The sequence below is a fragment of the Branchiostoma lanceolatum genome, chromosome 12 (genome assembly GCF_035083965.1).
Source record: "Branchiostoma lanceolatum isolate klBraLanc5 chromosome 12, klBraLanc5.hap2, whole genome shotgun sequence".
NCBI lineage: Eukaryota > Metazoa > Chordata > Leptocardii > Amphioxiformes > Branchiostomatidae > Branchiostoma > Branchiostoma lanceolatum.
The window spans coordinates 15170948-15188534 of record NC_089733.1 but is presented as its reverse complement, the minus strand read 5'-3'; the positions used below and the strand labels follow the sequence as shown (position 1 = coordinate 15188534).

At 41.9% G+C, this 17587-nt stretch overlaps 1 protein-coding gene across 1 annotated transcript; it reads right to left on the bottom strand.

Moving 5' to 3' along the window:
* Positions 1-1485: 1485 nt before the first annotated feature.
* LOC136446115 (uncharacterized) lies at positions 1486-14356 on the bottom strand. The gene is made up of 12 exons (XM_066444402.1): positions 13922-14356; positions 7579-10118; positions 7100-7196; positions 6598-6696; positions 6235-6344; positions 5722-5874; positions 5368-5523; positions 4727-4848; positions 4220-4357; positions 3556-3706; positions 3313-3441; positions 1486-2855 (listed from the first exon to the last, which is right to left on the bottom strand). The coding sequence occupies exons 1-12, from the start codon at positions 14233-14235 to the stop codon at positions 2668-2670; spliced, it is 4197 nt and encodes a 1398-aa protein (XP_066300499.1). The 5' UTR covers positions 14236-14356; the 3' UTR covers positions 1486-2667.
* Positions 14357-17587: the final 3231 nt, after the last annotated feature.

Here is a 17587-nt window from a genome sequence, read left to right as displayed (position 1 = left end):
CACCCACATTTGAGCTGACCAAACTTATAGCAAGACGACGGTTTTAAGCTTTTTCACAGCCATCATGTACAACAGCATATCTGAAAGGTTATCAGAAAGGTTACCATACAAGCAGCCCTTGTGGAACGGGCAATGTGGCGTCAAAGTCCTGGCGTCAAAGTCCTAACTGAAAATGGCGAGAGCGCATGTCTGACATGTAACTTGTGTGTTACATACATGTACGTGGTGTTCAATGGTCAGTTTGCCACGAACAAATGGAAGCAAAGGTTAAGCAAGCACACAATGCTGCAAGACCAAAGGTAAAGCGGAGTTTGATATTCTCGGACTGTTTGGGTTAAGGAGAGGAGTTAGGGAGAGGAGTTGATTGAGAGAAAAAAAGCTACAACAGATAACGACAACATAACGGCCTGTATGCTGTATGGATGGCAAGAGTGGCAAAATATCTCATTGTTATATGTTTCTATTACAGTCTAAATGCTAGGGTTAAACGACTCCATACCCCCGCATATGAGTTATGTAAATCATCACTTAAGCCTTGTATATAGAAAAAACTCATGACTATCCGAATATCCATTACCCCTTCTTCAGTCACTGTTAAGTTGGAAACAGAAATTTACTCCTGCAGTTTTAAAAGCCACTAGGTGGCCCAAACCCACACGGCTTACTCTCCCTCCCCGGAGTTATCCCCTCCTCAAAAACCATGGCCATATAGCCATGTTCAGAACACAAGATATCAAGACCGGAATTTCTGCTGCAGTATCATATCAAACGGTTGGGAGTTGGTCTTGTGCTGGTTGTGAATTTGTTTGGACATGGTTTCCGTTCAAATATCGACGTGGCCAGAAAATCCTCAGACTACCCGAACCTACCGTCAACGTCGCGGGTAAGGTCCTGAATGACGCTAGTATACATGTGTATAGGACGGAATGGCGCCTGTAATGAGAGACGTCATAGCTTAATACGTCCGTATGGTCTTGCTTCTAGGCGACGCGAAATCACATTTGGAAGTATACACCACTACGTTCACTGTACCACGTACTTATCACATATTTCCCCCTGCAATGGGCAGAAAAGCCAGCTGTAGGGTTGCCGTAAATCGCTAGGTGGCCTTGTAGGCGTCATCACGCATCGTTGCACATTTGTGTACGTGTGTATAATGCGTGTGTGTTTCTCTCTCTCTTTCCCGGATTTTTCCAAGGCAGGATCAATTGTTGAATGCTCCGCCAAGAAAACCAAACCAAAGACTTAACATCTCCGACTCTTCTTGTGCACGATGCTTGGTTGGTATCGAACCAATTTAAATTGCAATCGTCACATGTGTGTGTGGATATTACTAAAAGATGTCATACTACATAATTATGCCCTGAAATTTGAATTGTGCACCCTATTTCTGCGTGAGGCCGAGGACATATTGATCACCCCTCGTACATATCATATATACACCAGGATATTCACGCTGCTGTTATTATTGAACACGCAAACACAGAAATGTTACGATTCACTTTATTCTGTCATAAACACAAGTAACAACGAAGTCACTTCTCTCTGTATGAATGTTAGGAATATAACGCAATGTAGCTATAATTTTCTTAGCATATTGCTAACAGTTTTCAATTTACGACGTGCCTGCAATATGTATACCAACAAAAGTGTTATTGAGAAGATAATCATTGCTGTACTATATGGAATTTGACGGAACGATTTTCATGTGCATATACTGTTGCTAGATGGTAAGCCAACTTTTACAATATCCCCAGCGATGCCAGTGAGAAGTGCAATAGAGTGTTAGTTCTTTTCGTACTGAGTAAATATTTGGTATAAAAATAGTTGGTCATTAATCTATACAACTTATTACATTGACAGAAGACTATTGGAATGTAATGTAGAACGTGAATTATCGTCACAAATCGAATTACAAGAAATTATTCCACAGCCTAGGTAGACCTTTATCGTTGGAGTAATTAGTATGAATTATCAAGGTCACTGGCAGCTAAAAGCTATGTACATCGAGTTAGTTGACACAGCGACATAACAACTCAGGTATGCTGGACTTTGCAATGTGCTTGAGATGAAAGGTTATCGCATGAGCAAACAACCTCCAAGTGAGTCAAAAGGCACCACATGACCAAAATGCAAATGAAAAGATCACATGATCCGTCCGACGTAGTCCTCACGAATAATGTGACGAACTTCATCGCCCTTTCTTTCCTTCCTTTTTTCTCCTAAAATATTGTGATACCAATTATTATATATCATATTAGAGCGATTATATACCACATTATAATCATTACCATGTCCACATTTTCTACGGGAATTAAGGAGATGTCACTTGCTATTTCGTTACACTGTTTAAGATTGCTTCCACATAAAAAATTGCCATCTTCCATTTCGACTCGTTAATAACTGTGGCTTTCAATTCTGATAGTTGTAATATAAAATTGACCTACATTAAAAAGAGTGAAAAATGCAGTGATAGAATCTTTCAAACAAAATCGCGTCTATCATTATCAAAGAAACTACTTGGAAACGGATTACTTCTAAGCACATTCTTGTCACAGCTTCTTTATTTTACAGTCGGTATCTGAAGTCACCATGTTCAACAGCAACCTTTTGATCATTTAGTTCCAAATGTTCATACTAGGTTCCAAGTAAAATTTTTCTTTACTATCAACAATATTCTGCCTCGGCAAAGTAGCCGGAAAAGATACGACTGAGATATTTGAACGTCGGTCGCCTCTGGGGTTCCCTGTCCCAGCATCGCTTGATGATCTCGTACAGGGGTTCAGGCCAGTCGTCCTCCGGGGACATGCGGTACCCTCGGCGGACCTGGGCTATTATTGTGGGATTATCCCAGCCTGCAAAACACAGGTATCAATGTAAACATACTGTCTAACATATGCGTGTTTTCTATGTCTAATACTTGGCGGTTCAGTAATGATCATAGTTTGACAGAATCGTTACATATTTGATAAATGCTGGGGGCAAATATATACTCAACATCCCTACGTATGTATATATATAATGATATGTGTAGAAGGCAAAAGACATTAATTTCTACAGCACTTCCAAACGTCCCATGTTTGACAATAAACGGATCTGTGGTTGAAGTATTATGGTAAAGGCATGGACTGAGGGAAGTCTAACGCTAAATAATCGAGTAGAATGTGTGTTTTTTGTGGTAATGATGACATGATGCAGGAATCATTCAGATTGAACCAAACCGAATAGTGACGGTTAAGATCATGGCTGGGTGGGTATTGCAAGTTTTAAAGTAACGGTCAAAATCTGGTACAATGATTGACAGTGTCATACCAGCGTACGGCATCCGTCCCTTAGTGAGGATCTCTGTCATCAGGATACCGAAGGACCAGACATCAGACTGTGACGTGAACTCCTGCGTGTCGATAGCTTCAATCGCCGTCCAGCGAATTGGCATTTTACCTAAGATTGGGGATAACACGAACATATGAAACCTATTTCAATTCTTTGACTATGGCAGTTTTGTAATAGATAAATCTTTCAAACAAACCAGACATATGTCTAAGTTTGACTTACGACTTGTGGTGGCAATGTAGATGCTTTCGAGCCTCGCCAGTCCAAAGTCAGCCACCTTGCACAGTTTCCGTTCTCCGACAAGGACGTTTGCTGATCGCAAGTCTCTGTGGATGACGTTGTTGTCTTCGAGGTACTCCATACCAGCAGCAACCTGCGAAAAATGAAGCGATTGATACTATTTTCAGATATCAGGTTGATGTGTTTATCAAAACCACTCATCAAGACGTATATGACTACAGAACGCGTGCAGTCTTCATTGCAAACACAGGCAACGTAAACTTTTCTTAAATCCTGAACTGCATTACATACAGAGTAACACAAAGTTATCCAGGAACCATATTCTAGCTTCGTGCATGAAGTGTGGTATTAATGTATTGCATGTCGCTACCAAGCAGCTGTAACGGTAATGATGACGATGACCGAGCAGAACAATTGTATATCCCCCAATCCTTGCTTCACTGACAGTTTCGATCGGCTACCTACATTGAAATTAATGCATTAAGACCTTTATTGTGCATTTTTGCCCAATTGTGCTACGGACAGGTCACAACAACAAAATCTTTATGCAAAAAAAACATGTTGGAACGAGCGTCTTTGTCTAGGATGTAGGTTCGACTTCTTCTCTCTTCTTGGTGATTGTGAAAAATGCCGGATTGATATTCACCTGGGCACCCATGTCAATCAGATCAATAAGCTCCAGACGATGCCCCTCCCCATGACGTAGATAGTGCTCCAGGCTGCCGTTACACACGAACTCGGTGATGATGTAGATTGGATCCTCCTTCGTACAGACGCCCAACAGCTGCATGTACATATGGAACCAAGTAGCGATACATTGTCCAGATCCAGACAAACGGAGCTTTATTTCTCACCTTATCATACCACACACGAAATGAAGGAACCATCTGTATACAAAGCCAATATCATTTTAGCTAATTTCAATGTATAGATTTCTTTTTATTCTTTATCACCGACACCTACGTTGTTGAAAAAGTGACCGCAAGCTTAACTTAAGGAGGTCCCTGGTTAGAATAATGTCCACCTTCAATCTCTTATGGATACTATTTTAGAAACATTCCAACATTCATATTCATTCCAAAGAAATGGATATGAATGGGTACAGTTATTTCTAAGCTAAACAGTTAATCTGTATGACGAGTGTGGAATGTACCTGGACAATGTTGCGGTGCTGTAGTTTCTTCATGGTGTCAGCCTCCTTCAGAAACTGGTCGTCTGGCATCGCTTCCTTCTTCGCAGTCTTCACTGCAACCTCCACGTTTTCCTTCCAAAGTCCTAACGAACAAAGAATATACATTTTGCCATACTATCGTGCACGGCACTTTCAAATGACATATCCCTTCAAAAGCAGCAGATAAACGTTTTACGAATTATTCGTCGCAACATAATGTGAGTTCTGAATCAAAGTTGAACTGCAATTGCCAACACAAACATGGGAGCAGCGGAGCATGTTACAGAAAGTCTGTTGTGCCACCCGTCTCGATTGAGAGATAGACTATCCACTGCTCACCGAATCACGTGTTCAATCTGCATAACGTGACGTCTCAGAATCAGTGAACTGCTCATTCCTTGACAAAGACTGGAGCTGATCAGTCCAAAATTTGGATAAGTCCCATTTTTGTGCAGGTCCACTTTTATTCAGAAAGACTTCTACTAACACAGATGAACTTACAAGTGATGATGTGAGTTGACTGTTTCATTTAATCCAAATAATCTTTAACCGTGGATGCTCAAACTCTACATTCAAGAGTATTGTAAGACATCTAGCATAAAAATTATGCCAATTTGACAAACCTTGAAAAACGTCCCCAAAATTGCCCTGCCCAATCTTCCTGAGAAGCTTGATGTTTTCCCGTGAGATCTCCCATATTTCGGCATGTGGCTGTGGAATCTCTGACGTGGCTGCCGGACATGGGGTGCTAAAGGTGCAATTGCTGATTCGGCCATCCTCTGTGTGTGACAAGCAAGATATTGTGAAAAACTATAAAGTAACCCATTTTAGTTAACAAACGATAACATAGATCTAACAAGTCATAAAATAATAATGATGGTAAATGATAATTAGTGATAACAAATCACAGAATGAGAATGACAGTGAATGGTAACAATAACTTAATGAGTAGTTGATAATGCAACCCAAAGACGTACCGAGATAGTGTTCCACCAGTTCCGTCATGCTGTTAAACTCCAAACCACCTGTAACGAACAACTTTCCCTCTGTGGATCTTTGCACTTTGAAGTGGCTGACTCTGTTGTTGCCAGTCTTGCTGCGCAGCACCGATATCGTGTACAGGTGTGTGCCTGTGAAACCACACGTTAAGTACGTTCATACATAAAAGGTTAGACATCCACTGCACGTAAGAAGATTACGCAAAATGAGTTATTCAAGCAACTGGATGAAATTTCCAAACTTTATCCAGTTGCTTGAGTAACGGTCATTTAGCGTTACAATGAGTAGTTACTTAACTATCAACGAAACCTTTCTGAGAAGTCTAATCCTAACGTCCGTTAATTCCCCATTTCACAAACATCACACCAGTGACGTCAACCACATTTCTGGCACGTAGTGGCTAGGTCAAAATTACTTTTAGTTAACAGTTACATGAACGCTAACCCTTTGTGATTTATGCATCGTCATATATAGTTAATCATAAGCATCACCTGTTTCGCCGATATCTTCTCTACTTCTCACCAGGAAAGTACCGACTGGATTGTCGTCAGAAATAAGACGATCATCTGTCTCTCTGCGGTCCAAGGGTCCTACGAACCACCTTAAGGTATGAAACAAAGATAAATTAAGGTAAATGAATATGATATTCATAAGATTGCGTAACAGAGTGAATGGCTTCTACATCGGCAAATCTGTGATTCGTATTAAGGTTTTGACTAGATCACACACACACACACACACACACACACACACACACACAAAAACACATTGACCTTTATGTTGTTGCCTTAATGGCTTAATGTGTAAACGTCATACTGTTCACAAATATGAACTGAATGAGTTTCGATACTTACTCGTGTGCTTGCAATTCGTCAAGTGGAGCCACGTAGTTGGAAGGAACAAATCCCACTTCCAAGGTGTCCAACGACTGAGCCTTGTACCACCGACCATCTCTGCAATTTGAAAAAAAGGAATGATTGGTATGTTATTCAGTTTAGGACGCAAAAATTATTTGATAGATCTTTCCTTAATATGTAGCTACATAATCACCAACTATAATAAAATCAACACCATCATCACCTTGGCCATTTCTTTAATCTGTACAAGATAAGAGAATTATAAAAGTACATTAATAATTAAACTGAAATATTTATCTATTTAATATTTGTTATCCTGTAACTGTTTTCTTATAAAGATATAACTTACATTTACGTTGAAGTTCAACTTTGTTTCCATCTGAACGTATTATCTGGGACCCGTGACATATGTAGTTTGTACTAGTTTCTAATTTTTGTTTGTATTATGTTTTTTTGGTATTATTTTGTGAAATGCAAAAAAAGGAACCAAAATCTTTACCTGTAGTCAATGATTTTCAATTGCTGGCCCTTCTTGATACGGAGGTCCTCTGGCACTTCTGATCCATAGTCGTAGAGCACAGTGTATGTGTGTTTATCTGTGCATGTAAAAAAAAGATAGATGCCAACAACTCCATTCAGTCGATAGAAAGACAATCAGCAAGATACACGTAGATAATCATATACATGTAGTTAGGGGCAAATGATTATCTAAGATTTAAATGATATATCTTAACCTTTGAAAATTTGAAAGTAACAAACTCAACTAATGCAAAATAGCCTATTCACCAGTCACTGGTTCCCCATCCTAAATCCAAACTATACAGATAATATATATTATCTGTATACTCTATTATCTGTATACTATATAGATACAGACAGATAGTGATCTGCGTATAGTTTTGAGGGGATAAACTACAGGCCAAATCAATGCAATTATTTTGCTTGAAGTAAGATAAAAAGATATCAAATACAGCTCACCGAGGCCTGTCTCCTGGTCTCCTTTCAGTTGGCGCTGGGTGAATTCCCTCCTAAGCTCTTTGCCCTGGAAGTGATCGCTCTCCCTGACCTCTTCCACCACAGTAGCCGGAAACCATCCTTGTCGCTCGTCGTGCATGGTCTCCCCGAACCACCAACCGTCCGGCTTCTTACGTAGGACATAGAGGGTGTCTCCTTCTTCAAGCGCCAGCTCATCAGGCTCCTCTGGATCCCTGCGGAGGATGACTCGAACGATGGGACAGTTCTCCTTTTCGTAGATCTTCCCACCTTCCTCATCCATTCCAAGCTGTTGGAATGCCTCCACCCAACGCGTCAGCTCACTTGGGGATTTGGCCGCAAGCACCATCTCTTCTTGCTTCCCTTCGCGATCTTCAAGGAGGGTTACACTGAATTTGAAGTTCTCTTCAGCTGGTTTGGACCAGAACCAGGACATGAAGCCTTTCTGCTCCTTCTTTGCAACTGAGAGATCTTCGCAACTGTCATAGATCTTGTCAATCTCACGTACTGCAACACGATCTCGCTTGCAGAAGTTCCTTAAACTGATGACGCTGCCCAGTTTCTCCTTCTTCTTTGTCACCAAGAGATAGTCAGTCAGGAGGACAAGGTGACTCTTTGTCTTCCTTCCTCTTCTTGGAATCAGGGTCAACTCACCCTGTTTGATGATCGAACGCTCCTTGTTCAGAAGAGAGAAGCTTGGATTGACTTTGTCAAAGGTCAACCTCCTCACGAGGTCTTCTAACTCAATGATCTGCTGCTCTTTACGCGTGGCTTGGTTACACTTCTTGGAGACGTCCCTCACAAGCACCAATGCCTCCGATGCGGTGTTGAAGAGCTCCGATTCTGACTCTCTCATATTCATGATTCTTTCTACGAGAAGTGGGAACCGAGTGATGCGCTGCATCGGCAGCAGAAGAAACGAGCTGAAAGGTAGTTTCGCACATCTTTCGTCGAGCTCCAGTTTCTTCAGGGCGTCACAGAAATTCTGATTCAGTTCTTGGCTCTGCGTTCCTTCCGTGAGTGATTTCAAGGTGCTCTCCTGAAGAGGAAGGTTCTTGCAGTAGTTCTTGTACGGAACCAGGAAGGTCTTCTGAGCGTGATTCGCGATGATGTCACAAACATCATTGACGACAACATTCTCCTGTTGCCTTGCTTTCAATTCGTTAAAGAACAGTTGACTTGCTTTTAACACTTCACCCGAGTTTGACATCAGCGCCTTGAACTCACTTGACTTGATTGAACTTCTCAACTCCTCATCTGACATGAAATGCCCGACAAAGACGGTCATGCTGTGAAGGTACGACCCCTCCGTCTTCAAGACTTCAAAGAGAGCCTCTTGAAGTTGCCGTTGCTTGGAGGACATGTCGTACTTGACGTTGCTCTTGACGACTTCTGGGAGAGTTGACCAATTCTGTCCGAGATTAGAATTCCAGAAGACCATCGGGGTTTCATACTTTGCCCCCTTGTGAATGGATGGCGTCCGCTCGCTTCGCAGCTCCTGATATAGCGGGCCTTTGGTCAAGAAATCTAGTGTCGACGAATCTGCCTCGTCGCTGGGTAGGATGTCCGCTGATCTTTGATTTGGAATGGTGTCTGTGTACCCTTCGCTTGTGCAGATTGTCTCAATGACTGGATCACTTTCCGAAGCTCCGGATAGGGCCGTCAGTTTGATGGAGTAGCTTGTGCACTCCTGGAGGGAACTGCAACTTACGGACGTCTCTTCTGGTGGCAACCTCTGCCTGTGCACTACGACAGCTGGCTCTTTTATCTTCTTAATTTCGAGCATGTACCCATCTATTTCCTCCTTTGATGGATCCCAGACCACTTTCACCGACGTGTCGTCATAGTACTTTACCCTGAAATTCTGAACTGCAGCAGGTTTTGAGGTGATCGCCTCCGTTGGTTTTGCCTGGGACGTGGCTTCATACTGATTCATCAGTGAAGAAATCTTCCTTTTTATCTTCATCCTGGGTCCGAGGGCTTTGATCCCAAGCTCTTCTTTCAGCATCTTGTCGTCAAGTTCCAGAAGAGTCGTTCCGTCGATCTCATTTTCTCTGAGTAGTTCTGCATACACTTCCACCTCTGGGTCGCTTTCAAACAGTTCCTTCACATCACTTGGTGTCATCTCTTGGATTGACATCCTTCTCTCGTGAGGTGATTCTTCAGCTGCTGGTTTTAGTCCTTGTTCCGTGTTGTGTTGTTTTCGGTGGTCCTGACGCAACGATCCAGGCACATCAGCGGTAGAGGTCTCTGAGACAGAATCTGCATCTTGAAACTCTATCGCCTCATCTACGGAAGGTTGCCCATCTGTCTCGCTCGTCGATTCTTGAAACGTTACGGACTTCTTTGGCTTGGGCGGTAAGGGAGGAGGAGGACCTCTGTCTGGTTTCGGGGGAACGATTGGTTTTGGTTTCACTTTCGGCCTTGGTTTTGGCTTTGGTACAGGTTTTTTTAAGGAGATAGACTCCGACTCCGGTCTATTTGTTTCATGCTGCCGCATAGGTTGAGTGACATGAGACGGATGACTGTTGACAAATTAAAGTAAAATATAATTACATTGTGTACAAGATATTCATTGTTCTCTTTCAGAATGTAATGACGGTACATAAATGGCCAATTAACAATATGTAAGCCAGGGTAAAGAAACATGTCAAGTTGGAAAGTTATTCTAAGAATCAATTGCGGAAGTCTATCGACATCCCGTGTCGTTTCGTAATGGAGTGATTTCATTGATCATTGTTTAGTACTGTAACGTTTATTTACACGAAATATCATTCTTTCTTTGCATGTTATGGGTTCAGCTGCGTGCCCAATGCTATGTAGGTCAAAGGTAATGCCAATAAGAAAGAGTCTACCGTATAAGTGCATACTTAGCCAAAATACCCAATGCACTGTGTGTACCATTTGGATTCAGAAATATTCAAGCCAAAATGGGGGGTGTTACATGTAATAAGTAAAACATGAGGTAAAGGTATAGTCCCGCAGCTTTTCTGAGGCCGTAGGGGTAGTGGGTTTTTATCCACTATGTCTAGAGCAAGGTATTGGGACTCGTTGCTACGCAATTATACCATTGGCGCTCAGCATAATGCTATCAATAGCTGTCTTGATTTCTTTCTCATATATTATCGTTTTATACTCAGTAAGTCATCAGCGACGTACAGTTACATCGCAGATCCGTATAACGTTTAGGTTATTGTTATCTTTCAATCTGTGAAGTTGGATGGATATAATGTGCTGTTTACCAGCGCGTGTGCTGTAGCCTTGGGTGAGTCTATATCCCCAGCGTTTTGAATGGACAGAGTTCAAGGGTCAACACACGACCAAAGAAACCTGAGTGACAGGTATGTGTGTGTTAACAATGGGACGATATCACCTTGGAGAGGGGGGTGGGGGGATTTTGAAAAACAGTGACTTGAAATACTATTGTATACAAGGATGTAGGGGATACATTAGGTAATTTAGAACTTTTGAATGTCCCTAAACAGAGTGTTGAACCACATGCTTTCATGATTCATTCTTTTAGTCACAAAATGCTATTCCATTTACAGAAGGTACGTGTAGCTGATACACAACAGTTCGTTCACAAAATACTATTGTTCACTAAGTTCAATTTCAGTGGTGTTACATATTGATTCACAGGGCATCATCAGAAATCATGTCATAAAACAATAAACGGACACGTTCTTATAACAGCAATGATAGTGCATGTAGCTATAGCCATCGAGATATCCCCAAAATTATAAAAGATGTTACAGACGTTTAAGTAGGCTTTTATTTTATATGCTTGTACAGTATTACTAACAAATCTCACACATTGTGAGCTTGTATTTTTGTCGTATATCATACTAACATATACCAATTCTTACAACTATTCCTGAGTCGGGTCGATTAGAATTAGGTGTATAAATCTACCTCTGACCTTGGGATGTTAAGGTGTACATGAGAAGGAAATTCATCTGTAAACTAGAGTTCCACGACCTCATACCTTCGCCAAATGATTTTAACCTTTATGACTGACGTATTTTGGAGTGTTTCTCATCAATCATAAATCATACCAGTTGATCGTCTTCAGCCAAATAACAGAAGTTGTCCAAAGTATGAGCTTATCAAAGAAGGATATGCTAACATTTATCATCAATTATGCAAATGAGGTCCTTATTAGCATAATTCGATTCAACGATGTTCACATTCACATAACTTTCAAATGCCACAAGTATGAAATTGCCATCATTTACAGTATGTAATTATAGTAGTTTCTCATGACTTATGCAAATTACACCTACAATTGCATATTTTCTATCTATTAACATTCTTCTCTTCCTCAGTTACAAATGTCACATATTTGGATAGTCATATCATGGAATACAGCGGGCTTTTGAAATTGTCTCATAAGTTATGCAAATTAGAAAATCTGATTTGCATAATTATATCTAATCATGCAGTGGGAGGCCAACGTGTCACAAATGCTTTCAAAAGCCAACAGCCGTCTGTTTCTGTTAAGACGCCTAGGAACGTTCCATCTGTCAGCTCTGGACTTACTTAAGGTCTATACCTCATTTGTACGACCTGTCGTGGAATATTGTGTCCCTGTGTGGAACGCCGGACTTACATGCATGCAGGTTACCAGGTTGGAGCGTGTGCAGAAGAGGGCGCTGCGCACAATTTTGAGAGGTCAATACACCACCTATGACTCAGCCCTGCAGCTAACAGGTCTTGAGACACTGAACGACCGTCGAGAGGAGCTATGCCGAAAATTTGCGAACAAACTTAACCCCGAACTCCTCCCACCTACAGTGGGGGAACTACATGGCAGAAACACTAGAAACTGTGGGAAACTCAGAAACATCAAGTGCAGAACTAACCGCTACAAGAACTCCCCAGTACCCTATCTAGTCCACTTACTCAAGAATTAATCACAATGGGATACAGAATAGTTTGCTTCATTACCTTTTAAGAATCTTGTTATGTCACCGAGTTGTAGATAAATTTGATTCGTTTTAACCGTTATGGATATTTTGATAATGCATGTCAAGACGTTTTAAGTATTTTCCTTGTGTTTTTAAGATAATGTGATATATGATTGTACAGTGTACGTAATTCAGCTTTTAGCTGCCATGTCACACTTTTTCCTAATAAACCATTCATTCATTCATTCATTCATTCAAGCATCACGTAAGCTATCTACATACCAAAAATCAAGACATCCATTAAGCCCATCTTGAGTTATAGTATTTTCTCATTAATTATCAAATGAGGTCTTGATTTGCATAGTTGATATCTATTAATATTTCTCTCCTCCTCAATTACATATGTCACATGTTTGAGAGTCCTATCATGGAATTTGGCGGGTGTATAAACTTTCCTAATTAATTATGCAAATTACATACTTATTTGCATAATAAGTATCTAATCATGTACATCATCACTCAAGCTATCTACTTACCAAAAATCAAAACCATCCATCAAGCCCATCTGGAGTTATAGTATTTTCTCATTTATTATGCAAATGAGGTCATCATTTGCATAGTTGATATCTAATAATATTTCTCTCCTCCTCAGTTACATATGTCACAAGTTTGAGAGTCCAATTATGGAATTTGGCGAATGTACAAACTTTCCTCATTAATTATGCAAATTAGATACTTATTTGCATAATAAGTACCTAATCATGTACATCATCACTCAAGCTATCTACTTACCAAAAATCATGACCATCCATCAGGCCCTTCTTGAGTTATTCCATTTCAAAGTCTGAAGCAAAACCTACTCCTGCAGTTCCAAAAAAGCCGCTAGGGGGGCAAAACCTAAACGACTCACTCACTGTCCAAAGAGCTATCTACCAATCAAAAATCAGGACCATAGCATGTCCAGAACACGAGATATCCAAACAGGAAGTTCTGCTGCAGTACCGTAACAAGCCGCTAGGGGACCCAAAATCTTTTCATTTCTAAGTCTCATCAAGACCTACCCACCTACCAAATATCAAGACAATCCATCCAAGCCTTCTCGAGTAATGCTGTACGTTACAAACAAACACACAAACCGCTACCCTCTGCATAACCTTCTCGGCGAAGGTAATTAAGGAGGAAACGTGTACCGAGGGAAAATTTTTTTCAAACAGAAAGTTTCACCATATTTGTACACACACGTCATTCCTTTTGCCCCACCTATTATTGTCTCCTCATAGTACTTCCTTATTTGCGCCCCCCCCCTTTCACTTTCATTTGTGTACAGGATAAATTAATGTGTATATCTTAACAGACACTTATTTATCTTCCTTAGTGTTTTTAAGTCAAAAAGGCATGGAAATGCCAATAAAGGTACTTACGGTATTGTTGGTGCTTTTTCTTCGGCTTCCGGGGCGAGTTGGTCGGTGGCCACATGTCCTGTCCCTTGGGATTGTGGGGAGGGGGGCTCCTGCAAGTTTCTGATAGCTACTTCAAGTTTCCGTATGTGGGCCTTCCCTACGCCGTCTGATCGCAAACATTCCTTGTCTTCTTCGCCAAAACATGTCAAAAGGTCCGGCGTCGTGAACTCTTCGTTCTTCAGATACTCGACAACTTTCTGGTGAAGCGTGTTCTCGAGGCGCCACTTGTCAAAATCGAACCCTGTTGCTTCCCGCCCGCCAGGTACCGCCGCCATTATGTCCTTTGAAGCGTGGTTGATTGTGTGAAGCAGCTTATTTGTTCAATGCAGCTAAGGAGGAAGCCAATTGAATAAACACCATACATGAGCGGTCTCGCTTTGTGAGATTATTCGACTTTGACCCCTCACATGACTTGTAAATCAATTGAGAACTGAAATACTTAGTTCCCTTATGCCCCGGTGCAATGGCCTTGTGTGTAGAGTGTTCGCCTTGCTCACGGTAGGTCGTGAGTTCGATCCCCAGCCGAGTCATACCAAAGAGTTTAAAAATGGTATATACTACTCAGCATTTGGGAAAGAGTATGGTAGTTAAACACACACATCACTACCAGCAGACCAGCCCGCTGCTGTAAAGACTTGTACAAAGGTGTGTGGCCCAAGGGCTGCGAATCGGAGATGGGCGCCGCCATATGCTCTACCAAGTGGCGCGGGAGGACTAACTTATGAGTCAGTGATTCCTTTCTTTAATGCCACGCTGATCTGATTATATGGGCGACATCCGCGTGTGCATCACTTTTCATCCGCTTGAGATTTAAGAGAAAGAGGTTTCATAATGCGAACTGTACAAAGACGCATGCTGAGCAAATATATGCTGTAAATAGTAGAGAGAAATATCGGAAAACGGGTATTAATGTCATACAATGCCTTTTTCCTGATGTTAAGCTTAATGATTTTGCCGTTAAGGTACTGCTGGCACAAAATGCATTTCTAACTCTGAGTGAATTGTCAAATAAAAGTCTTCTTTAGTCCGCTACCCAAGCTCCGCTCCTCGACAAGCCTTCTTAGCTTTAGTCCGCTACCCAAGCTCCGCCCCTCGCCAAGCCTTCTTAGCTTTAATCCGCTACCCAAGCAAGGAGCGGAGCTTGAAGCTAAAGCTAAGAAGGCTGGACTCCAGGCTAAGGCACCGTAGCATCCGGATTACAGTCTTCTTGTGAAAAACACTGATGCAATGTTTGTACTCTGTAAATCATTGATAGGGACCCATGTACACGTGCGAGTACGTGCTTGGAAGCGCGTACCACCTTCTATTCAAAGCTTGGTCCAATTTGTACACTGATAACGTTACATGATGGTTCATCGTTAGGCTCTACTAGCCTCCGTGGGTCGCTGGGAAAATAGTAGAAATTGGCCAAATAGAGTCAATTGTATGAAGGGAGTCGGCTACGGAGAGAGGGTCAAATATGCTGCGAATGTTACCCTCCATTGCCAAAGTCCCCCGGCAAATGCTCTCCCTAAAGCCGGCGCGGTTAGTCTGGTAGAGACTAGTTCATCGTCCTGGTACGTACATACAACAACGCACAGGCGCACTCACGTGTGAGCGAAATATAAGGACACAGAAACATAACGTACAGACAAATACGCACACACACACGCACACACACACACGTTTCATTCACTCATAAAATTTCATTAATTCGTTCATCCATTCATTCACTCACTCACAAATACACCCACAAACACACGTGCACACACACACACACACACACACACACACACATACATACGCACGCACACACATTTATTCATAAAATTTCACTTATTCATTCATTCATTCACTTATTCACTAACACACACACACATACACACACAAACACACGTGCACACACACACACACACAAACACACACACACACGCACATACACACGCACACACACACAAATGTCCAATGATACGTAATGACACCTGCACGGGCCATCTAGCGCTTTATCAGAAACCTGCAGCTATCTTTCCTGACATGTCCCATTCAGTGGGTGATGTGATACGTGGTACAGTGAGCGTAGTCGCGTGAATTCACAATTGGAATTTTGTGTCGCCTCGAAGTACGACCACATGTAAGACTAAGCCTGACTAGTCTTGCATTACAGCCGTCATTCCGTCACATATGTAGGCCAGCGAGGTCCTATATGCGTGTCCCACATGCAACAAAAATCACGCACACACAACATACTTCCTTTATCAATGAAATTCGTTTGAACTATTTAATGACATTTTTGGTCGCTCAATGGTCGCCGAGCGGTCGCCGCCTCGGTGGAAATGGGGTCTAGCCAAGTCATGATGGTAACAATCAATACTTCGTCACAGTGTAGTACAGCCTGAGTAAGTACATGCCATATATGTATGCAACGTTAACCCTGTGGCATATTCGTGACCTGTCAGTCGTAAGGGCTTGTAACCCAACCCCACGTAATACCTAGGTCACATTTCCAAAGCGGGGTCCGGTCGGGAAGCTTGCGGGAACGAAAAATATGATATAAAAGACAAAAGAGATACTCAAAACGTGAAAAATGACTCCTGGCCATAAATTGTGTATTTTCTTGATGTGCAGTTTTTATTTTTTCGTTTTCGCAAACAGCCCGGCCGGGCCCGGTTTGGGAATGTGACGGTAGCATAAGCATTGATAACCAACATATCTGTATCAAATTCAAGGCTACAGGGGCTAATCATAACTACAAACGGTAACATTGACATCATAGACTGGTAAATACAATGCCATAGGTAGCTAAGTGCTGTACTAAATCAGTACAACTAATATCAACCTTTATACAGCACAGTATATAGATAAGACGTTGACAACGGTCATTGAATCTCCGTGGAAATATTACCTATCTATAGCTTATGAGCAGGATTTGCTGCATATGACATTCTTAAAGGCAGTTGACAAATTTAAATGCCCTATAGATCAAGTGAGCAAGAAATGACCGCTTGGTCAGCGACCAGTCCCGCAAATCCCTTACTTGTTTCCCCTGCAAATACACTTACTACAGAGGGTCTACACGGGGGTTACACTTACGCTTACACTTCACATTAAATCCAGGTAGGCCGACTGGCTACCTATGATGTTACAACAGATTAAGGACCTTAGCTATTCGCCAGTTGTTATCTTAATTCGCGTCTACTTAGACTGACTGCCTCCTTCGCCATCATTACGCATCATAGGATTGATTACGCCTACGTGAAAAAGAGCATGCAGACCCTTGAGCATTTCACATCCTCCAGCCCACGCTCAATCAGATGCAGCGTGCCCAGGCACCAAAAACGCACATTATTTCGCAGACTATTCACATCGACATGCGCATATTGTTCTTAGTCATTCGAGCACAGTTGTAAACATCAGGCTGTGCCATTAATTGCACTGTAGCCGCTGGGATTTTCGCGGAAACCACGCGTACGGGAAGATCCGGAAACCCTGCACTGGCACTGACAGCGCGCACACCGACCTAGCGGTCGCGTTCTACCAGCCGGAGTGGATGTTGTGTAATGCCTCACTGTTGTGGGGCTTGTGTGTAAATGCCTGGACTGTTGTTGCAGGTTACTCGAGTCACTGTTTACATATCAAGCACACGGCTGC

Coding starts and splice junctions, on each gene's coding strand:
- LOC136446115 (XM_066444402.1), bottom strand. CDS start 14,235: ATGGCGGCGGTACCTGGCGGGCGGGAAGCAACAGGGTTCGATTTTGAC. Junction 6,697..7,099: donor TTGAAAATCATTGACTACAG/GTAAAGATTTTG, acceptor TTCAAATTGCAG/AGATGGTCGGTGGTACAAGG. Junction 2,856..3,312: donor GGGACGGATGCCGTACGCTG/GTATGACACTGT, acceptor TGTGTTTTGCAG/GCTGGGATAATCCCACAATA.